Source organism: Pan paniscus, chromosome 1 (genome assembly GCF_029289425.2).
Source record: "Pan paniscus chromosome 1, NHGRI_mPanPan1-v2.0_pri, whole genome shotgun sequence".
In the NCBI taxonomy this organism is placed as follows: domain Eukaryota; kingdom Metazoa; phylum Chordata; class Mammalia; order Primates; family Hominidae; genus Pan; species Pan paniscus.
In genome coordinates, this window is record NC_073249.2 from 142,987,649 (window position 1) to 143,012,298 (window position 24,650).

A 24,650-nucleotide genomic window follows, 5' to 3' on the forward strand; every position below is an offset into this window, starting at 1 on the left:
CTGAAACTTCACAGTTCTAGGATGTCATAGGTGGTAACAACTTTGGTTCTTACTTGTTACAGACCCAGTTATACATGCATCTGACAAACTACTCCGTGAACAAGCATAATGAGCATTTTGAACGGGATGAAACTGAGAACAAAGGCAGCAAACGTTCCATCAAATGGTTTACAGAATTCCTTCAAGCAAATCAACATGATGTTGCTAAGTTTTGGAGTGATATTTCAGTAAGATTATGCCATTCCACAATTATAACAGTCTTTCCTCAGCAATAATTTGAAGCATTGTCAGGCCATGAAAGTTCATTAAGAGTTGATTGAACTTGGTTCCCTATAATTGAGAGGACCAGAGAGAAAAAAATCAGATCATTACACAGCCACACGCTGCCTAACAACAGCGATGCTTTCTGAGAAATGCATCCTTGGGTGATTTTGTCATTGTGCAGACATCACAGATTGTACTTACACAAACCTAGAACAGGAATAGCCCACTACACACCTAGGCTATCGTATAGCCTGTATATGGTATAGCCTGTGGCTCCTAGTCTACAAACCTGTACAAAACATTACTGTACTAGGCCAGGCACAGTGGCTCACGCCTGTAATTCCACCACTTTGGGAGGCTGAGGCAGGTGGATCACTTGAGGTCAGGAGTTCGAGACCAGCCTGGCCAACATGGTGAAACCCTGTCTTTACCACAAATATAAAAAATTAGCCGGATGTGGTGGCGCGCTCCTGTAATCCCAGCTACTCGGGGCTGAGGCAGAAGAATTGCTTGAACCCAGGAGGTGTAGGTTGCAGTGAGCCAAGATTGTGCCACTACACTCCAGCCTGGGCAACAGAGCAAGATTTGGTCTCAAAAAAAAAAAAAAAATTACCGTACTGAATAGTGTAGGCGATTGTAATACAATGGTAAAGATTGTATATCTAAACATAGAAAAGGTACACTAAAATACAGTGTTATAATCTTATGTGACCTCTGTTGAATATGCTATGCATTGTACACCAAAATGCTGTTATGTGGCACATGACTCTATCCTTTGTTTATTCTGTTTGTTGACATTTTTATCTTACTTTCTATATCACAGGCCATAAATCCAAAGGTCCTTAGGTGTCAGACAAGTAAGAAGGATTGAAGTGGTCTCTGGATAGAAGAAACTAGGATGTTCTGGGAACTGTGATAATTTGAAAGTCAGGAGAGGTCTGAAGGAGGTAGCCACCACTCAGCAGCAGCTTATTGGTGCCAGTGATATTTTAGGCCCAGTGGGGCTCATTCTTCTAATTTGTTGATAAATTATGTGTAAATGACATAAATGACATAAATGATTTTAAATGTTGGCAATGGACTCAAAAATTTTAAAAATGTTGGGACTCTAACAAAAATGTCATCTGGATTTGGTCAGATATCCACCAATTTGTTAACTTTCAGTTAGAGCTTCCTGAGAGATGGAATGCATGTAAATGAGAAATTGGATCATAACAATGCTGCATTTATTTGTTTATGTAATTATTTTCTCAAGGCTAATTTTGTGGACATTCCAAAAACCATGCTAATGACAGTTTACTATCATAGTGAGTCAGAAGCATCAAAATGGTAAAATTCATTAATTTTGGACCATAGTTCATTGATGGAAGATCATACTATCTTCCATCTGATGATAATTCAATGCATTGGTCTATTGCTCAGTGGGACCAAGAAAGTTTTATATACCCTCTGGCATTCTTTTTTTTCTGTACACATTTGTAACCCTCATTTGGATTTGGCTCTTTGGGGACATGTCTGTGAAAAGGTAGAACCTGTTGGGCTGCTTTGGTGAGGCATGTATAGAGAGAATCAGGGAGAATAATGAGGGTCATTAGCTTTACGTGTATTGGTTTTAAGTGGCGTTTTTTCCTACACAATTGAATTAAGAGAAGGTAAACGAGCAAGACTAATACTAATGAGAGGATATGGAAATTAACGTTAAGTATAATTTTTAGATATGACCCAAACATAGCCAATGTGGGCCTATTAATCTCTGACACATTTCATGGTCTTGTCTATAGGTGGGTAAATTTTGCATCATTCTTGGCTATGTTAGTTAGAATGCATATTAATCATCTATAAACAATCAGTTAATAAATCTAGCTTTTCAAGTACTTTTATTTTAATTATCTTGTCAAACACCTGTCTGCATTTATGTAATTATTTGAAAATTGGCTGTCTTTATTAAGAATTGTTATACTTTATATAGATAACTGTTTAAGGTGAATCAATGGGATAATATAAAAAGAGAATGACAGGACGAGGTGGAGAAAGCAATTATGCAGTAAATTTTTATCTTGATGTCTTAGTTTACAAATTCCCTGAATTTAATTTATAACTTATTTTTAATAACCTCTTTTTGGGGGGCAATTTCTCTAAAAGGTAACTATCAATATATAAAAAGCAGCATTCATCAATACCTTCCGTGAAGAACAGAGCTCTGTACTTTTGTTCTGGTCAATAATAAAAATCAGTAGAAAATCAAGCCATGGAGATTAAAAATGAGTATAATCATTAAAAAAACTATCCTTACTGCCTTTTGTATACCTAAGGTATAAATCTACAAATCACGTTTTAAAGCAGTGATATTATGTTGTAAATTCTCAAAAACAGTAGTGGAATTTCATTTGTGTTTGTTTATATGACTCCTCATTTTCACATCTACTGAAAACTTGCCTTTACAATCTAAAAGCAGGTTATTTTCTACGTAGCAAAAACACAGATTTGTAATTCAGGGTCTGTTGATTAATAATCAGTCCCCACCCCCTCTCTCAGCCCGTACTGTTCCATACAGATACTTATCAGTCAAAGTTTTAACTTTTTCTGCTCTCAAGTGGTTTCAGTAATATTGGTGAAGATTTATATAAAGTGGCTTTTTGTCTTTTATTTTATATGCTATGGTGCTGTCATGAATTTGTTAACCTTGAACAAAATTTTTTGAAAACAGCCTCTCATGGGACATCTGATACTTATTCCCAAATATAAACTGGATTGTGGTTCTGGGTAACAGTGAGGTTAACTTCTGTCTTCCCTTTTATCACCCATATAATAAATATTGTTCCACCAGGTAGTGGAATATTTGAGTCTAACCTGATATATAAGGTGGAATTCTAGAGGAATGATAGAGTAACAGTAACAATAATAGTACTCTGGGCTCTATGCTAAGAGTCTTACATGGAATCTCATTGTTTTCTTACATTAACCTTTTGCAGATTATATTTAGGAAAAATGAGACACACAAAGTTTAAGCAACATGACTGAGGTTGCACAGCTAACAAGTTACAAAGCCAGGAAGAAACATAAGAAGCCTATTTTAGAGCCAGGTTCTTAACTGTCTTTTTCTATTGCCTATACCTGTAGAGAGGGAGTTAAAATGACAGTGTCTTCTGAGCAAAAATAAATGAGACAGCTTTTCTCCTACAGCTTATTCTGAAACTTCAGTAAAACAACTTTTTTAAAAATTAGGGTTAATAACTCACCCTAGTAGTATTATGTGTTTTCTGTCAGAAAATATTGAGAGCCAGTCTTTTAATTGGTAACAGTCTTCTCAGATAAAACTTATACACTACAAAATCATCACTGAATAAAGAAACTCAACTCTCAAGATTTTGTCTTCCAGCCCTTTCAGCCTTTATCTAAGTGGAGTTTCTATACTGGTGTTTGTGAAATAATTTACTCTCCTTGGAATTTTTCCTTCCTGTCACCCTCATCTCTTCTGGATGGGGCTAGCGTATGCTCCTACCTTACTTGTTTTTAACATATAGAAACCACATTTATCAGCTTTGTTTTACTTGTTTACGAAGTAGTAGATTTACTTGGATATCTACTAAATGCCAGCTACTATTGTAGGCACTGGGAATGGTGTTATAAATAAGTCAGACAAGGACCCTTCTCTAATGTAAAAAGAAAAATATCAGCTTGTTATATGCTGTGTGTAGTGGTGCAGTAAGAAATGAAGGGTGGCTGCTTTTAACGTGAGGGTTAGGAAGGCCTCTCTGAATGTCTAAGAGCCAGACTTGGGAATATAGGGGAAAGATTATTTCACAAGAGGGAACAGCTAACTCAAAGGACTTAAGATAGGAAGAAGTGTCACTTACTTGAGGAACCCAAAGCAAGCGTGAGGAGTGCAGTGGGCAGGGGTAAGAGTGAAGAATGAAGTCAGAGCAGTGGCAGGGGCTAGATGCCACAGAGCTTTGTAAACTTGGCCAGGCTGCCAGTTTGTGGGCCCCGGTTATATTTGCACATATGAAATGAGATACAAAGGCATTTTCACCTCTTTTATCACAATCTTATAGGAATTGGTGGTAAAGACCCTGATTGTAGCAGAACCTCATGTCCTGCATGCCTATCGAATGTGTAGACCTGGTCAACCTCCAGGAAGCGAAAGTGTCTGCTTTGAAGTCCTGGGATTTGATATTTTGTTGGATAGAAAACTAAAGCCATGGCTTCTGGAGGTAAGGCATTCTCTAAGAAAAAAGAAGAGTTATCACTGTCCTTACGTATTAAAATAAATGCTTTAAAAATGTGTACTTAACACAGTTGTCCCATTAACTGTCCAGAATGAAGCCTGAATGGAATAAGTGGGAAGAAGAGGATAAAAATTCAGGGACTAGAACAGTTCTAAGAATGAATCACAGTGTTTGATATTACTTTTCCCAAATTAGCATCAACTGAGTTTCTAGGCCAGGTATTTGGGATTGAAGTGTGGAGGTGCTTTTACTGATGTGTTGCTTACTTGCTCTACTATTTTCTCAGCCTCCTGGCTTGTACCACATCATGAGTTCTGGATAGTGTCTCTCCTCTCTGTGGGTGCCTGGGCTTCAGGATCTTGCCTTCAGTGTGTCTCCCCTTCAGACTCTCCGAGAGGCTCCAACTGGTTCATTAATCAGTATTCAGTATTCGATACCCCAGGTGGTAAATTTCTCCTTTAAGGCCATGTTATATACCTGGGGCTTCCCTCAGGGAGACTGTCAACTGTATGCCTTCAGGTTTGCTGCCAGTCCCTGGCAGGGTGAGAGTTACCATTATTTTTCTTTGATGATAAAAGGTCATGTAACACATACAGAATAGTAAAAAGGAGAAAGTAAAAATTACCTCTGTTGACAATTTTTATATTTTTTCCTGCTAATTATATTTATATTACCCAGAAGAAACCTTAGAAGTCACGTGGTCCAGAAGATCCCATCCAGCAGTTCCCTTTAAGCTCCTTGATCTGGGTTTACACACCTTCTCATGGCTGCTTAAATATCATGTTTTGGAAACTTAATCAGGAACATATTGCTGTAGAAGATGTAGTCAACCACTACCTTTCATTTTAAATCAAGTATCTCTCTTTTTGTTAGTGATTTATAAGTTAGAAGTTGTGTGTATAATATCAAGGTTTGCATAAGCAAATTGAATGAGTGGTAGGTGAGATGAAGATACTAAAAATACATTTCAAAGAAATGACACTTTTCTAATTTGAGGGCCAAAGATTGTGTGTGTGTGTGTGTGTGCGCGCACGCCTGTGTGTGGTCACATCTACTTTAAACAATAACATGTATTGTGTCTCCAAGGAAATGCAGTTCTCTCTGTTGGATGTTCATATTTCGCTCCAGCCTGGGTCTTAGAGATAAGATAAATGTGAGGAAGTTTTACTTATCCTTTGCTTCCTCCGTTCCTTGGATATGAAAACACTTGACTATGCACTATGGACCCTTCATCTTGCTAAGGCCTGAAGTTTTCTTTAGATTTCTTACTTTTTCTGCAGCAGTCCTTTCCTGTTCTTAGCTATATTGTCTTCTGCCCCTGTTACTTTTCTTTTGTCATTGATGGAGTGGGGAAAAAGTGAAGGCACATGCATAAGGAGGATAGTAGGAAATAATGACTTTATAGATATCTTAGTTACCTTTTTAGAAGAAACATTTGCTTCACTAGAGCTTTCCATTAGCTTGCTAAATCAGAATTGACTGAATGGTTGAATTCTGGATTTTAAAAGATTCAAAATAACCATTGTTTGCATGAATGTTTCTTCATTCTTTACTCTTTCCTTCGTTGTTTCTAGATCAATCAGAACCATTAAAACACTCCACAATAACCAAGAGCTGTGAATAATGAACATTTGTTATATTAAAACAGTTAAAAGAATCTTCAATCTTGCCTTGTGTTTTGCTCCCTGCTGATATTTTAGTGGGGCTAATATACATTGTTAAAAACCTTTTGGCGCCATCAAGTGGAATAAGGTAGAAGGTGCTTCTGGGTATGTGATAACTTTTAGTTAACCAGAATAATTTCAGGGACTGATTGCTAGTGGCAGAATTGCACAAATTTTCATAAGTAGAAAACATTTTTTTAGGAAAAACATGGAACTTTGGTGGAGTATGAAGATACCACCAATAGTTTTAAGTACTCTTAAATTAAACAGGAACCTACTAAGTTATAGTCATTGTGTTAGGTGGTGGGAATACAAGAAGACAGAATACTTGCCCTGGTGTAGCCATTATTCAGATGTGCATTTTATGGTAATAGTTATAAGTACTAGTAGGTAAAAGGGAAATGACAAAAACAATAGCATGATTAATATCTCTGTGTACCTGTGTGTATCGGAGAGTTAAAAAAAATCTTTACAGAAGAAACACCTGAGCAAAGTTTGTAGGGCTACAGAAGGTTGGGGTAGGGGCTTGGGGCTGAGAGAGATAAAGTAGCGGTGGGGAAAGGCTGTGGTGCAGAGGGAACAGCACTAACTTAGGAGCACAGAAGCTATTATGGATACTTTAATTTGTGGAAAAAGTGATTGTTTTGATAAAACTTTTTAGGACAGTTGAAAATAGTGTTTACTAATATATATTTTATAATAATTTTCATTTCTTAATGCATTTACAAGCTGTTGAATTTTGAGACTTTAACATCTATGTTTTGTCTGTTTTAGAATTGGGGTAGGAAATGAGAACCAAATAAATCATCTCATTATAGAGGAGAATTTTGGCTGGGTGGAACACTAATTTTTAGTTTCTTCTGTCAGCCATTTGTGGTTTTTCTTTTATTTTTTTCTTTACCTTTCTCATAAAACTTAAAAAAAAAACAAGAACAACCCTGAATGAAAACCTAAATTGAAAAAGGTTTCCTGCCTTTCCACATATTATTAATAGTTTATCTTGTGTGGGTATACCTCTTCACAGACCAATTTATCTTATAGTAGAGGGAAAAATTTGAAATAGGTAAGGAGAGAGAGAGAGATTGAGATCTGAGATGGCTTTATACCAAGACCTCAGTACCATCCTGGAGGAGGGATATGCCTGGCACAATTCCACACTGAAATTTGGAATGGAAACTCTGAGGAATTCTACAAAGACACATAACATGCCAATGAACCACTGACTCATCAGTTCTTTAATGTCTGGTTTAGTTTATAACCATGTCACATATAGTGGCAACACTGTCATTAGTTGTATTATAAACTCCAGAAATTTGAATCAGTATGGTTGAAACTTTTCTCCCATAAAATATATTACTTTACCCTTTCTTTGCACTTGCAAAGGGAAATGCTTAGAGCTTTCGTAATAGATTAATAAACTCCCTTTCTCAAATTGACCTATAATAAATGGATGTTATTGCCGTTTTCAAGCTATTTCCTTCTCCTTGAGACTATATCACAAATAAAGGAATGTGTCCATCACCTTTTAAATCAGAAATCAACAAAGGAATCAAAGTACAACATGGCATATCTCTATAAAAGGAGTACCATGCATCCATCAAAATGATGGCATGACGAAAGATTTTCATGATACATTATTAAGAGAAAAGCTTGGAATGTAAAATAAAGTATGGTTAGTATAGACATGCATTTGGAAGGTAAAATGAATATTTTAAATATGTATACATAGAAAATATCTGGAATACTATCTACCAAACGGTTAACACGACACTAAGTGTTAAGTAGTGGGATTACAGGTATCTTTTGTTATTTGTTTTCCTTATTTTTACTTATTTTTCTGCGGTGAACCTGTGACACATTTCTAATTAAAGATGTTGTATTCCTGGGTAATTTCTTGATTATAATGTGATATTTCCTCAGGTGCAAGTTGTGGAATGCATGCTTTCAATTGTTTTGTCTCTTGTGGTGACAGATGTGTATAACTGTGACTAGTAGCATATATACATATGTTTGAGATAGCCTAAGGGATTAGTTGGTGGTCAAGAAGCTAAGCTGTTGTGTTGAACTCAGCAGTGTTCTAACCAACTGATTTAACTGATTAAGAAATTTTCTTAAACATCAGCTATTCCAGTTATATTTTTATAACAATGACAATAGTAACAAGACTCAACAAAGACAAAAACAAACACTCCAGCTGTTTTATTTTTCATCTTAATGAATTCCTGAAGATCTGAGGCAGTGAAAAGGGAGCACTGATAGTTGCCATATTTTAAATATATAGATGTATATAATTATTATTGTGTTGATATAATTATTACTGTGTTGGTAACATGAATATCACTATTTCCTTTTTGTTAGGCTAAATCACTTTTAACTTTCCTAAACTTAAAAAACCTAAATTGCATGGGGTAGTGGAGAGAGTGGAATGGAGGGAGAGGCCAGCCTATACTGACAGTAAAGCTCCTGAACTAAGGCAGCCATGGGAAGGAGATGGTGCTAATAGTCAATCCCTTGCAATTTGTTGACCTAGGGTGATGCAGAATGGAGATGTGGCAATAACAACTGGGCCATCTGCCATGTAAAGCCATGAGGTTTAATGTAGAGTTGTTCTACTGGCTAGAGATCCCACATTGGATTAACAAATATGTATTGAATATTTATTTACCTTCCAATATTGTCTTCTTTGTAAATTTCAGATTAACCGAGCCCCAAGCTTTGGAACTGATCAGAAAATAGACTATGATGTAAAAAGGGGAGTGCTGCTAAATGCATTGAAGCTACTAAACATAAGGTAAGGTAAAATATTTTCTCTATCTTTTGGACATTTATCTCCACATTTGACATAGATTAATCATTTATACATAAAATTGGCTTTTCAGAATAGTATATTTATTTTTATATTTTATAATTTTCATTTCTTGATTCCATCCATTTTGTATTTTTCATTTCTTGGTTGCATCCATTTTGTATTTTTCATTTCTTGATTCCATCTATTCTTTAAACTCATATAGTTAAAAAAAAAATCTTTCCCCCCTACTCCTGTATACTGCTTTTCCTGCTTCCCAGGCAACAGTCTGTACCTGCAGTAAATGAGGTTAAATTTCAATGTAGGTATAATTATTTAATATAGAGTACAAGATTAAATTGGTAAATACTTTAAGAGACCCTCTAGATTATCTTCCTCATCTTATAAGAAGAAACTAAAGCACAAAGAGTTCATTCAGGAAATTAAAAAAAAAACTCAAACATGGATTTCCTAACTTTCTCTCCAGAGGTCTTCCCATTACATCATGCTCCCCATGTAAATAAAAAAGAGAGGCAGTTGTTTAGTGAGAGTTAACTTTTCCATTTAGAGAGGCAAGTAAAATTTGAGAAAAGACTTGGCTGGTAGGGATGTAGGGCTGGTTGCAGTGTACATAATCATGGGATTCAAATATTTGAAATGCTGTTATGTGGGAAAAGCTTTTGGCTCATTACAAAATGAATTTTTTAGATGTTTGACTGAAACACTTCCTGAAATAGTGAGTTACCTGTCATTAGAAATTTTCCAACAGAGCTTAGAGTATTGGATTAAAGGGCCTCTGAGGTGATTTAAGCTCAGTGATTTTATGATTTCAATTTATTTAATTGTCATTCAAGAGTTCTAGCAGAGTTATGGTATGCTTCCAAGCAATTTTTAAATTTAAGATGTTTCCAAACAATATGCCTATACATGTTTTTTGCATGAAAGTTTACTATTATTATTTAAATAAGCCTTGTGTTTAGTTTTTTTGTTGTGTGTGCATGTCTTTTGACGTTGCCATTTATGGTATCAATTCAGGACATTATCTGGGGGTGTTCTGGTGTTTTTAAAAGTGAGGTATGTATAGTTTAAGCAGTCAGAAATTTCTAGACTTAAAACTAAGGGAAAGTAGAAATTCATTTTCTTTATCTTTCTTAGTGTTGTTCCACAGAGAATTTAGCACAGTTTTTAACATTTAGAGCATATGCTAATGAGGCTTATGTTTCAGAAGTGCCTTCTTCCTCCAGCTGGGTGGAGAGCTCCATGGGTGCATGTGTTAGACTTGAGTTTCACTGGGCACATCACAGTATCTTAAGCAGGAGCTAAGAACACTGGGAAAATTCTTGTCTATTTATTAAATAGAATTAATTTTCTTATGGAGTGCTTTAATTTTGGACAGAACGAATTGTTCTGTGAATCTAGAAATCCCCTACTTAACATTAATTTTAATCAGACTATTGGGAATGATCTTACTTTCATTATGTTATCTTTCTGCTCAAGAACCTAAATAGAGTTCTATTTACCAACATGTAGCCTAAGCTTCTAATATAACTTAACCTTTGCTGTTCTATCTTATTTCCTGTTTCTCTCCAACCCAAACTGTTTTAGTTAGGCTGATTGCCTCATTATTTTTCCCACATAGCTTGCCCATTCTCACTGATTATTTATTCTGTTCTCTACTCTGAATGCCTTTCCTTATTGCTTGTGACTCAAATCCCATCTTTTATTATGAAGTCTTCCTTTTGACCAAAATGAATCTTTCCTTTCTTGGAGCTCTAGAAGGAACTTTTGTCTGCATAGTATATGGCTTATCACTTTGTTTACTCTCTTATCCTCTGTGGTGTTTTACCTGGGCACAGCTGGTTTTTCTTTTCAATTAGATTTAAGCTCCTTGAAGTTGAAGAGTACATACTTTTGCATGCTTCACAGTGCTTAGTACAGTGCTTTGCTTACAGTATGACTTTCAGGTTCATTTTGTAAACATATGCTTTTAGTCTCAAGGAAATTCAGAAGAATATAAATTGTTCAGGATATTCCATCACAACTGCTGTGAAAACAGAATCTCACATGGAGGGCATCAGAATTGATCCTTTTTTTTACTTGGATGACAGAATGCAATTTGAGTACAGATTCAAATAATTTTTTAAAACATTAGGCTTGGGGTCCTCAGAGACAAGAAAATATGAAAAGGGTTATATGTAGAACAAGTAAAAGTTCTTTTTTCTCTAATAAAAGGAAAATCCAATCATTCTGTGATGGTTTTACTGGGTTAATAAGAAGAATCTTTTTCCTCCATAAGTATTCTATTACAATCATTAAAATAGAACCTAGAAAAGACATTCACAATCCCATGAATCCTTGGGTCTGAAATACTTGTTAATTAGATTAAATTAAATTAAGTTAAATTGCCTGTCTGTCCCTTATTTACAACTAATTCATGGGCTACAGGCTTGCAGCATGAGCATTTAATGCTACCCTACCATTGAACATTTAGCCTCACTGGCCTTCTCTGACACTAGTCTCTGAGTTTACTTAACTCTGAGCATTCCTTAGTCTTCTCTTATGATTTCTCTTACACTCTGCTCCCTACCCGTCGTTTTCTCACTGTGTTCTTGCCTCAGCCCTCTTTTCTTCTGTGTCAGTCTTACTCCCTTTTGTGGCATCATTTTTGAGTCTGACATGTTTGTAGCAATATGGATTGGAGTGCCTCTCACTAGCTTTGACCCACTCTGGAGCTCTAGTCCAGCATTTGCAGCTCTCTGCTGACCATGTACCCTGGATGCCCTGGTCCGATAGATACTCAATAAACATGTAGTGAGTGAGTGAGCAAGTAAATAAATAAATGAATGAATGGATAGTGTTCTGTTAACACTTAAATTCAATATTGCCCAAGTTGAATTATTTTCTCCTTCGATCATGTTCCTCCTGGGTTTATTATTTTTTTCTCTGCTAACAATATCAAATACCTCCAACCCACAAAGGTTAAACCTAATCACTCATATGTATTTACTGGATTTTTTTTTTTTTTTGAGACAGAGTCCCAAAAAAGACTGGAGTGCAGTGGCGCGCTCTTGGTTCACTGCCAGCTCCATCTCCCAGGTTCAAGCGATTCTCCTGTCTCAGCCTCCCGAGTAGCTGGGATTACAGGCACCTGCCAGCACTCCCGGCTAGTTTTTGTATTTTTAGTAGAGACGGGGTTTCTCCATGTTGAGCAGGCTGGTCTTGAACTCCTGACCTCAGGTGATCCACCTGCCTCGGCCTTCCAAAGTGCTGAGATTACAGGTGTAAGCCACTGTGCCCAGCCTACTGGACATTTTTAAAGAGCCTATGATTTGCTAGGAGCTAGAGATACAAAAGTGAATAAAATTTCCCCACCTTAAGTAGCTCAGTTGTTAAAAGGGAAATATATATGCTCATAGATAAGTACAATACAATGGTAATTATCCAGTTTGCTTTGCTAAAGTTAATGGCAAAACGATTCACATGAAAGTCCAGGCTAGAAAGCTGGGAGTTATACTCGACTTTATTATGAATCGACTGAATCCTGTCAAATTTCTGACTATCACTTTATTTCTCCATCTCCTCTCCAAGGCTGAAAACTTCTTATCTTTCTCCTGGGCTATTATACTGGTTTCCTTCCTGCTTCCAGCACTAACCTCCATCCCATTTTGCATCTTCCATTCTGTCGTTCTGCAAATCATTCAATAACCATTTATTCTGAGTCCACTACCACTGCAATAGGTACTGGGAATTCAGTGCCTCCTACGATTCCTAGGCTTCTGGGTTGGATGACTTGTCTGATGATGTGCCATTCATTGGGATGAAGATTATAGGTGAGAAAGAGGCTTAGAAAAGTAATGGGGGAAGATAGAAAAAGAAAGATGATTCAGTTTTAAACATGCTAATTTTGGGATGCTTTGAGACAATGTTAACTGGAAAATTTGATATACAGGGCCCCAGGAGATAGAGGTATCTATTTGATTGATATTCATATATAGATTGCCCTTGAATCTAATGGATGAGATCACACAGTTGGACTGTATGTTTTGAGAAGAAGGGCAGGGACAGAACCCTGAGGGATGCCAGTATCAGAAGAGAGATTTATAAGCTCTGATACTCTGATCAGATTGTTTCCACATTGTCTGATAAAGTTTAAACTCCTTAGAATTATGTACAAGGCACTTTTTGATCTTTATATTATATACAAGGCACTTTTTGAGCTGGCCCTTACATCTCTTTCCAACCTGATCATTTCTTGTTCTTTTTCCTTTGCCTTGGAAATAACTTTTCTAAGAACTCTTTTGTGGTACAGTTTCAAATTTCTGTAGCTTTGCACTTGTTCTCATTTAATATTTGTTCACCTTTGTCTTTTTGGTGAATGCCAACTGACTTTTTAAAATTGTGGTAAAATACACTTAACATAATATTTACCATTTTAACCATTTTTAAGTGTATAATTCAGTGACATCAAGTACTTCACATTGTTGTGCAACTATCACCACCATCCATCTCTGGAAGTCTAATCCTGCAAAAGCGAAACTGTGTACCCATTAAACACTAATTCCTCATTCCTCCCTCTCCCCAGTCCCTGGAAACCATCACTATATTTTGTGTCTCTATGAATTTGAGTGTCCTACTCTCAGTATCTCATAAGAGTGGAATCATATGTATTTGTCCCTTTGTTACTGGCTTAAAGTAACTGGGATAATGTTTTCAAGTTCTTCAATGTTGCATCATGTGTCAGAATTTCCTCCTTTTTAAGGCGGAATAACATTCTGTGGTATGTATTCGAATACCACATATTTTGTCGGCACATTTGTAAAACCTAGCTCAAGCTTGACATTCTATTTGAAGCCTTTACTGAGACAAAATTGTTTACTAACTCCTTTGTGCTATCATCATACTTCCCCCCACATTTCAAATAGTACTCATCATACCCTGTGTTTTTGTTTATATGCCATTGCTCCCACTTCCTTTATTTGGTCAGCTCCTCGAGGGTAATGGCCCTGTCTGGTTCTTTTTGTATCCCCAGGGCCATATCTGGAATTAACAAATAGAGAGTACTAAATAAAATTTGGGTTGGAAGACAATGGTATGGGGAGGGCATTCCATTCAACTACTTGTAGAAAGATGAGGAAGTGAGACAGAACAAAACAAGCTCATAGAACTTCTAGTGGTTCCACATTCCTGGAGTATACAGCATGTGAAGCAAGTGATCAGAGAAATCCCTTGGATGGAATTACAAGGTAATAAGTAGTGGAAAAGACTCAAGAAAGTGGTAAACTAAATTGCTTAGGTCAGTATATGGATACAGTTGAATGGAAAATGCTAATTAAATGCTAAATGAATGGTGATCTTTTTGGTCTTTGGTTAAATTTTTATTCTGGCCTGTGGTGTAAGTACTGAGAGTCATTATTGCTGATTTATGCCTGTGAATATTCATAGAAATGCAAATAGTTTTTAGAATGACAATATTCCTAAGGGCCAGAAAGTGGGAACTTTCCTTTATACAAAACAATGTCTCAGGGTAGTTGGATTTTCTTTGTTTCTTAATGTGTCTGAAGGAACTTCTGTGTGCTTATTTTTGTTATTCTTCTTTGTGTGTGCTCAAACTGTTTGTGTATAAGTATCCTTGTCTGAGTGTTTTGTTTGCTGTAGATATTCATATAGATCTGTGTTTATTTTTTTCATAGAATACTCATCATATCATCTCATCTTTCTTTATTTTCACCTCCTCTTAGTTTTTCATTCCCTTTTTTTGCTTCCTCTATTTTTTTTCTCTTGTGGATTGTTTAGTCTTTGTTCCTCTCTATTCCTCTTTTCATTTCTATTGCCTTTTCCTGTCTTCTTTTTCTTTTAAACTGAATGCTATATAGAAATGATCATTCTAGATAAAATGGACAAATTTTATCCATTTTAAATGGATATATGATAATATATTCATTGATATATGATAGAATGATAAAATGATTGCTCTAGATATAATAAAATGAAAAAAAATCAAAAGTTAAAGAGTTACCTAAACCATGGCATTTCCTTTACCCTTAATTAGGGGAAACTCAGAGCCAAATTTGTATTCATCATTGAAAATGCCAGTGGACTCACTAAAATCAGAAGTCTTGGTGTCATCACAAGTTCATCTCTCTTTCTTATTCTTCATATTGAATTAGTTACCAGAGCATATCCATTCTTCCTCCAAAATATTACTCTAAACTTACCCTTTTTCTCTAATCCCTTTGTTGCTCCCCTGTTCCAAGCCCTCATACTTTATATTTGTTAATGAAATAGCATCTCATCTTAACTTTCTGCTTCTTTTCTCATCTACTTCTAAGCCACTGTATATACTGCCAAGAGCATAATCTTTAACATATACAAATATAATTATGCCCTCTTTTAAAAAATTTATGTTCTCCTTCATTGTGTAAAGTTAAATTTGAGGCTCAATAACCTAGTATTCAAGTCCATGTGAGAAGCTGAGTTTCTTGCATTCACCCAGAGCTCCAGTAATCCTGAATGACTTGCAGTTTTCTGGATGCGTTTATTTATTTTCTCAAATTATTTCTTTTACCTGACCACCTGTTGACCTCTTGCTACTCAAGCCTGAATGTTGTCATGAAAGAGAATGGATCAGTTTCCTAACATTCCTGCAAGGTCAAGTTGTGATGGTACATACTTGAGGCAAAAGAACTCTCTTTATTGTTTAGGGCCTTGGACTCATATTCTTCATGCAATCTCATGATGAATTAAATGAGGCAATATGTAAACATAAGCACTTCTCTTACCTCTGCACTAGAAGCTAGCCAAATGGCCTTCTTGTCGCCTTTCCTTTGGTTTACACTCTTATCTGGGCCCTACCAGCCTAATGACAATAGAAGCATGGAAATGTAAGCTTAAGGATAGAACTTTCTGTTTTGTTTTTGTTTTTTGTTTTTGTTTGTTTGTTTGTTTGTTTCCTCTAAAGGTGGGGGCAGAATTGGCCTTGCTTTTCCTTTTTTCTTGGAGTACAGCCTGTTCCTGCTAGGTCTTTCAATGATGGTATGGTAGAGTTTAAGTTGAAGGGGTTGGAGAGAAAAATCCTCAGGCTTGTGTTATTTCACCAGCTACGTGGCAGGGAAGAGAGAGAAAGTGGTTTAGAGGAAAATAATCCCAAAACAGGACTTTTCCTTAAAAATCAGAGAGTTATAAGTAAATTTTCATAATTGAGTAAAAAATGGGAAGGACTATGCAGATGTTTTCAAATAAATGATGATTGTTAGGCTGAGATTTCGGTCAGAAATGAAAATGTATTAAAGAGTGGTCAGTATAAATGGAATTGGGTTGAAGAAGGAGAAGAGAACCATTACATATTAAGTACCTATTAATGTTACCACAAATTAATCTTATAAGAACTCAAGGAGGAAACAGTATTGCTGACATTTTAGATGGGGAAACTATATCCAAACTAGGCAGTTAATTGACCAGCCCAAGATTGTATAGTGGTAAATTGTTGGGGCAAAATGTGAAACTAGGTCTCTCTGATCCTCTAAAACATGCACTATTTCCATTTTGTCTCTGTATCTTCAGAATTTCTGTTTACCATATCTATTGTCAGAGTGCCATATTTGAGGTATGGTTAGATGAATATAATGTAAGTGAATATATAAGTTTAATAAACATTGATTCTGAGCTTCACTATGTCTCCTGTTCTGCAAATTTTCCTCACAGGGATAAGATCAGAACTTGTTCGAGTTCTAGAATATGGTCTTATGTTTTATATTTTAGGACCAGTGACAAAAGGAGAAACTTGGCCAAACAAAAAGCTGAGGCTCAAAGGAGGCTCTATGGTCAAAATTCAATTAAAAGGCTCTTACCAGGCTCCTCAGACTGGGAACAGCAGAGACACCAGTTGGAGAGGCGGAAAGAAGAGTTGGTATGAAAGTTTTAAGAAAGTACCCACAATTTAAATTGCATAATTCACTTGTTGGATTTTATTTGTAAAATTTTTCTCATTTCCAGAAAGAGAGACTCGCTCAAGTACGAAAGCAGATCTCACGAGAGGAACATGAAAATCGACATATGGGGAATTATAGGTAACTGTGCTGCTATTTTTGTATAGATTGAAAAAATGAAGTATCAAAGCAATGATTCTTCATGTTTTAATCTTGTGTGCTTATTTTAAGCATTTTTCTTTCATTCCAAGCAAGTGCTTTTTGCTTACTGTCTTTCAGAAAGAAAGGTAGTCAGCAAGGAGATGGTTCAGCCTTGACAGCGCTCCTGCTAGCCAGCCTCTGGGTGGTTGTAGGAGGTCTTTTTAACCTGCTGTTATCCTGTGACTGTATTTAGTTATAATGTGGTCTTTTAAAAAAAGTCAGAATTCAGGTCTCTTGGTATTCTTCCTGCCAATCCATGGTGGTTACTGTACTTTTTCAGGAACTAGGCAAATAATGAAAATGTTTGAAGGAGTTAGGTATGAGACAGTGGAGAGGGATGTGGGCTGTGTTAAACTGGAACCCTTCCACAATATCACCCTTGACAGATTCAACCCCCCCCACCCCACCCAGCTCATTGTGTTCTTGGAAAGATTGCCTACTTTCCAACTTTTGACATTGCCTGAGCAGGATAAAGGAATGTGTGAGGGCGTTCTTGCACTCATGGTAAGATGTTCTTTCATGGCCTTAACACCATCAACAGTAGTGATAAGAACACATTCCTCCCACTCTACCTCTACCCACTTCTCTATACTAGAGAGGCAAATTCCATCACTACAGAAGAGATCATCAGAACCACTGCTTACATTTTTGTATACTTCAGTAACCACACTAAGTAAAAACACTCCTGCAGTATCCCTTATTACCTGAACACTCTCCTATAAAGTTCAATATTTCTCCAATTTGCCCAATCACCATTCTTCCCCAACCATTCCCCCCCCAACTAAACCCTTATACTGTACCTTCTGGAACTGCATTGTTTAATGCTAATTCTCTAGATAAACTTTATTTGTGGATTTGTGCCACTATTAATGAATAGACTGAAAACCTTCATAAAGTTCTAAAAATACTCTTGTGCAATCATTAAAGTTTTGAAAGAATTTCATTAATTAGTGCCCAGTCAGCAAATACTCACATTAGAAAGTTACTAAGTGAATCTATTAGGCCAGTTATCAGTTTTCTGTCTGGAGGTTTAATATTTAATATCATTTTGCACTAATCAGTATAGAAATGCTTATACCTGGCAATGTGACTGGTATAGAATAGATGGTCAAGGATTGTCTATGGAGTTGATGTTAACTATTGAGCTACGACAGCTTCTTTTTAAAAAATTGGTTTATCTGATTTTGTTGTAGACGAATTTATCCTCCTGAAGATAAAGCATTACTTGAAAAGTATGAAAATTTGTTAGCTGTTGCTTTTCAGACCTTCCTTTCAGGAAGAGCAGCTTCATTCCAGCGAGAGTTGAATAATCCTTTGAAAAGGATGAAGGTAAGAGAATGAATGTTTATATAGAGAAAAAAGAATAAAGCTAAACAATATGTCTTTACAGACAAGCCACCTTGGTCTGACATATAAAAACATTTTACTTTTAAGATATGCTTTCCCCAAGCTTTCTGTTTTAACAGTTGGTAACATTTCACGATGAACCAACTTACTTCATAAGATATCTACCAAGACAAATTATGGAGTAGAGAATTGTGATATTGTGTTGTAATATCAATATATTATAATAACATATCTTCTTACATAGATGTGTATATGTAACTGGATAAAGAAACCCATGGAATTAACCTAGTGGTTTGTAGCGTTTTTATTTTTTGGATTATAACAAACATTACATAATACTTTTTCTTGATGCTACGTAGATCTAGCATATGAGAGGAAGTAAATGAAACACACATACACACACACACACACACACACACACACACACTCTAATCTGTACACCGTAGTAAAAGGTCTAGCAGTTTTCTATTACAGCATAACAAACCACTTCATTTATTTGCTCATTACTCTGCAATCGTGGCTGGGCACAGCTGAGTGGTTCTTCTGCTTGTCTTTCCTGGGGTGAATCATATAGTAGCATGTATCTGAATGCCCAACTGGGGCTAGAAATCCAGGGTAGCTTCACTCACATGTCTGGTGTGTCAGATAAGATAGCTGAAACATCTGGGAGCTGGCTGGTATCTCTTCCTCCCTACACGGTCTCTCAGCAGGGTAGTCAGACCTCTCAATATTACAGTAGCTCAGGATTCTAAAAGGGAGCATTTCAAGAAGATTCTTTTTATCCTAGTAGGAGCTCTCTATTTTAGACTTGATCTCTGCCTACATATGTCCAGACATGACAGATGACCCCAAAGAAGAAAATGGCCACTCATCTCTGCTCACCTAGGAAGAACTTGTTCCTCTTTGGAATTTAGTTTCTTTACATTACTTTTTACCTAAAGTAAAGCTTTCTGATGTTTTAGAAAATATGATTGTTTAGTTTATCTGGCCTTTTCTGGCTGTTATGATGAAAGTATTATCCGTTATATTTCTCCTAAACAGAAGCAGAACTCCTTGAGTTTCTTTTTGGCTATATTGTACTGCTATCCATGGAATTCATTGTAAGATTATTATTTAATAAAAAATGTATAATAAGAGTATTTTGGGATTTCAATAGCTAAATTTCCTTAGATTGGGACAAAGAGTAACTTACTTTACACATTTCTACTGCACAGTGAGATTTCTAGTTTCTTCAAAAACCTTTTCTAGAATCCTTTCTTAAATAACTCAATGATACAGTTGATTATACCTCTTTCAGTGTAGCTATTATACTCGTATTGTCCTGGCTTGCCTAATATCCACTGGGGTATATGCTTTTACAAAATTTCCTTTTGATTCAGAATATGACTCTAGAAGAACGCAGGAAAGGTGTTAGGGCACTTGTGGCTTTTTGCTACCTTTGATGACTATAGAATGAAAACCTTTATAAAGTTCTAAAAATACTTTGTGCAATCATTAAAATTTTGAAAGAGTTTCATTAAATAGTGCCCAGTCAGCAAATACTCACATTAGAATGTTTCTAAGTGAAACTGTTAGTCCAATTATCAATTTTCTGTCTGGAGGTTTAATATCATTTTGCACTAATCTGTATAGAAATGATTCATAAACTTGAAATCTGGAAAACAGCATGAACTTTCCAGAAATTTTAGTGTCCAATGGGCTAATTTATTGAAGTATTATACTCTAAGATTTTAATACTATACTGTACTATAAAGATACATTTGTTTAGGATAATTAATACAGAATAGATTTTGGCTATGTATTAATTATAATGCCAGATTTTAGTGAAAGTTTCAAGAGAATTTGCCGTGACCCTTTAATATTTCTCCTTTTTTCTGAGCAATCTTCACTAAATAATTTCAGAAATCCTTGCTCTGCATTATTTTGTGGAGATTAATCAACTTGGAAAAATTCTAGGTCCATTAGTGGTTGTAATTTTAATTAGAATATTTTTTGAAGGAAGAAGATATTTTGGATCTTCTGGAGCAATGTGAAATTGATGATGAAAAGTTGATGGGAAAAACTACCAAGACTCGAGGACCAAAGGTGCAGTATATCTCTACCTTCCTTACTTATCAAAGTAGATGCTACTAGCCCTTGATACTTCTCACTATAAGAAAGACTGGTGCTGCTTTAAAAAAGGAACCACAGGGACTGTGTGCCCAGTGCAGGTAAAGTTTGGAAGATGATGATACCTTACACTCAGGAGTTTGTTTTGTTTTATTAGTTTCATTCGTCATTTTGGTTATTTTCCTGATGACAGTGAAAAGACCATGAGTCAGGGCCAAAAGGGACCCAAGAGCTAGTACTCTTATTCTAAACTAAGTATTAAGTTTGCCTCATACCTCTAGACAGATAATTATCAAATAAATGGTTAACATTATAAATAAGGCAAATCATGAAATCTAGAGACCCTAATTAGAAGCCCCGTCTTTTGCTGACCTAACAACATTGATTTTGTTTTAGTTAAAATAGGTGTAATTCCTAGAAATAAGTAGAAAGCTGTCATGTAGATGACATCTACATGTTCTCCTTTTTTTTTTTTTTTTTTGATAACAGGGTCTCACTCTCATCCAGGTTAAAGTCCAGTGGTATGTTCATACCTCACTGTAGCCTCACACTCCTGGGCTCAAGTGATCCTCCTGCCTCAGCCTCCTGAGTAGCTGGGATTACAGGCACATGCCACCATGCCTGGCTAATTAAAAAAAAATTCTTCTTTTTTTAAAAGAGATGGTGTCTCACTGTGTTGCCAAGGCTGGTCTTGAACCCCTGGTTTCAGGCGATCCTCCTGCCTTGGCCTACCAAAGTGTTGGGATTATAGGCATGAGCCACTGCGTCCAGTGCTGTTCTTCTGATATATGTCAAAGTTCTTGCTAGTAGAGTAGGAAAGAGTTAAATTAGAAAAATCTTGGATTTTTTTTTCATTCTATTCCATTTATATTTCAGAATTACTATGCTATCTCTTTGTCCTTAGCCACTTTGTCTTCTATCATATTTTCTTTTTTTTAAAATTATACTTTAAGTTTTAGGGTACATGTGCACAATGTGCAGGTTTGTTACATATGTATACATGTGCCATGTTGGTGTGCTGCACCCATTAACTCGTCATTTACCATTAGGTATTTCTCCTAATGCTATCCCTCCCCCCTCCCCCACTCCACAACAGGCACCAGTGTGTGATGTTCCCCTTCCTGTGTCCATGTGTTCTCATTGTTCAATTCCCACCTATGAGTGAGAACATGCGGTGTTTGGTTTTTTGTCCTTGCAATAGTTTGCTGAGGATGATGGTTTCCAGCTTCATCCATGTCCCTACAAAGGACATGAACTCATCCTTTTTTATGGCTGCATAGTATTCCATGGTGTATATGTGCCACATTTTCTTAATCCAGTCTGTCATTGTTGAACATTTGGGTTGGTTCCAAGTCTTTGCTATTGTGAATAGTGCTGCAATAAACATATGTGTGCATGTGTCTTTATAGCAGCATGATTTATAATCCTTTGGGGATATACCCAGTAATGGGATGGCTGGGTCAAATGGTATTTCTAGTTCTAGATCCCTGAGGAATCGCCACACTGACTTCCACAATGGTTGAACATGTTTACAGTCCCACCAACAGTGTAAAAGTGTTCCTATTTCTCCACATCCTCTCCAGCACCTGTTATTTCCTGACTTTTTACTGATGGCCATTCTAACTGGTGTGAGATGATATCTCATTGTGGTTTTGATTTGCATTTCTCTGATGGTCAGTGATGATGAGCATTTTTTCATGTGTCTTTTGACTGCATAAATGTCTTCTTTTGAGAAGTGTCTGTTCATATTCTTTGCCCACTTGTTGATGGAGTTGTTTTTTTTTCTTGTAAATTTGTTTGAGTTCATTGTAGATTCTGGATATTAGCCCTTTGTCAGATGAGTAGATTGCAAAAATTTTCTCCCATTCTGTAGGTTGCCTGTTCACTCTGATAGTAGTTTCTTTTGCTGTGCAGAAGCTCTTTAGTTTAATTAGATCCCATTTGTCAATTTTGGCTTTTGTTGCCATTGCTTTTGGTGTTTTAGACATGAAGTCCTTGCCCATGCCTATGTCCTGAATGGTATTGCCTAGGTTTTCTTCTAGGGTTTTTATGGTTTTAGGTCTAACATTTAAGTCTTTAATCCATCTTGAATTAATTTTAGTATAAGGTGTAAGGAAGGGGTCCAGTTTCAGCTTTCTACATATGGCTAGCCAGTTTTCCCAGCACCATTTATTAAATAGGGAATCCTTTCCCCATTTCTTGTTTTTGTCAGGTTTGTCAAAGATCAGATAGTTGTAGACCTGCGGCATTATTTCTGAGGGCTCTGTTCTGTTCCATTGGTCTATATCTCTGTTTTGGTACCAGTACCATGCTGTTTTGGTTACTGTAGCCTTGTAGTATAGTTTGAAGTCAGGTAGTGTGATGCCTCCAGCTTTGTTCTATCATATTTTCATGCTTTTCCATGCTTCTGAAATGTCTTCCTACTAAAAAAAAAGTCATTGACTTGTTGTTTGAGGCTCCTTCCTATTTCAGCTGAACCTCTGTTGCTTGTGTGAAACCTTCCCTCATTTCCCCAGTTAGGCTTAGACCTTCCCTTCTTTCTTTCTCCTGCTGTTCCATAAATAACACTTTTATAGAGCAGTTGTGACAAGTAATTAATTGCATGTTTGCCTCAGTATGAGGTTGCAAGTTCCTGAGGGTAGCAAGTAGATTTTCATCTTTGTATCCTTAGAACCTAGCCAGTGTGTGACACACAGTAGGTTCTCAAAATCCATTAGTTCAATTCGTTAAATATATGCATAAGAACCTCATTGGCTAGTAGAAGAGCAGACAGGTAAATAAAAAACCAGGGAGTAATGTGGCAAGTACTATAATAAAGGGAGCGTAAAGTGCTACGGCCGCATAGAGAAGAAAGGGATTGGTAGCATGTGGATGGCTTCAGAAAGGTAGTGCTATTAGAACTGGATCTTGAAAAATGAGTAGTGCTCTAAGCATTAAGAGAGGTGGAAGAGGCAGGGCACGGTGGCTCACGCCTCTAATCCCAGCACTTTGGGAGGCCAAGGCAGGCGGATCACGAGGTCAAGAGATTGAGACAATCCTGGCCAACATGGTGAAACCCCGTCTCTACTAAAAATACAAAAATTAGCTGGGTGTGGTGGCGTGCGCCTGTAGTCCCAGCTACTCGGGAGGCTGAAGCAGGAGAATCACTTGAACCTGGGAGGCAGAGGTTGCAATGAGCCAAGATCGCGCCACTGCACTCTGGCTTGGCGACAGAGCAAGACTCTGTCTCACAAAAAAAAAAAAAAAAAAAAAAAGAGAGAGGTGGAAGAACATTTAGGGTAGACAGAACATTAAAGGCAAAGATATGGAGTTATGATACTGTATAGGATGTTGTAGAAACACGAAAAGTTTGGTATGACTCAAGTGGAAGGTTCTTGGATAGTGAAATGATACAGGTGAGCCTGGTTAAGAGATAAGATACTTATCTGGTGGAGATCTTGGATGTCAGAGACTGTTCCGAATTATGTGCTCTATATTGAGGCATTGTAGAATATGTCATTGATACTTCCTTTGGAAGAAATATATTTTAGAGTATCTGTAAAAGTGAATACTTGCATGAGTCATGGCATCACTTTGGGAAACACTGGGAAGTTTCTAAGCTTTGTATATTAATTATTGCTATTCAGCAAACCAGACATGAGATATCCTGGAGGCACAATGTTTCTGGCAGAATGGCAAATGCAGAAGCCTTGAGACAGCTTTATATTGTCTTACATTTTCCTGGGTTTCATTTATATAAGGCTTGTCATCCAAACAAAACTATAACCTCTTGGGAGGAAGAAGAATTCACTTTGTCCGATTTGTTCAATCCCTTTCATTCTAGGCAAGTAGTGGAAACTAACAATGTATTTGTTGAAATGAACTAGATATTTCCTGTAGTTGTTAAAGCCAGCTATATTTCAAAGTTGTTGAAGTCTGCATAATCAGTATGAAGTAGAAGAATCTTTATAACTTTTAATTTTATGTTGTTTACCAAGGGTTCAAAGTGAGCAAAACTTCAAAACAGCCGTTCCTTTTTAGAGGGATGGTATCACACACCAAACATTGATTTCCAGTGTCTTTACTGGTAGAAGAATAATTGGAGATAATCAAAGTTAAATAAAACTGGTACTTGTAGTAGGAGAAA

General features: G+C 36.5%; 1 protein-coding gene across 6 annotated transcripts in view; it reads left to right on the plus strand.

Moving 5' to 3' along the window:
- The window catches only part of TTLL7 (tubulin tyrosine ligase like 7), a 134,593-nt gene that overhangs the window by 60,988 nt on the left and 48,955 nt on the right, over positions 1-24,650 (plus strand). For all 6 annotated transcript variants that reach the window (XR_004665276.3, XM_034933895.3, XM_034933891.3 and 3 more), the window contains 7 exons: positions 63-227; positions 4,320-4,478; positions 8,854-8,948; positions 16,701-16,848; positions 16,935-17,008; positions 18,262-18,397; positions 20,414-20,500. Coding sequence is in view for 5 of the 6 variants with exons in the window: in XM_034933895.3 (XP_034789786.1) it covers positions 63-227; positions 4,320-4,478; positions 8,854-8,948; positions 16,701-16,848; positions 16,935-17,008; positions 18,262-18,397; positions 20,414-20,500 (864 nt within the window). In the remaining variant the exon portion in view is untranslated. The remainder of the gene's footprint in view (positions 1-62; positions 228-4,319; positions 4,479-8,853; positions 8,949-16,700; positions 16,849-16,934; positions 17,009-18,261; positions 18,398-20,413; positions 20,501-24,650) is intronic.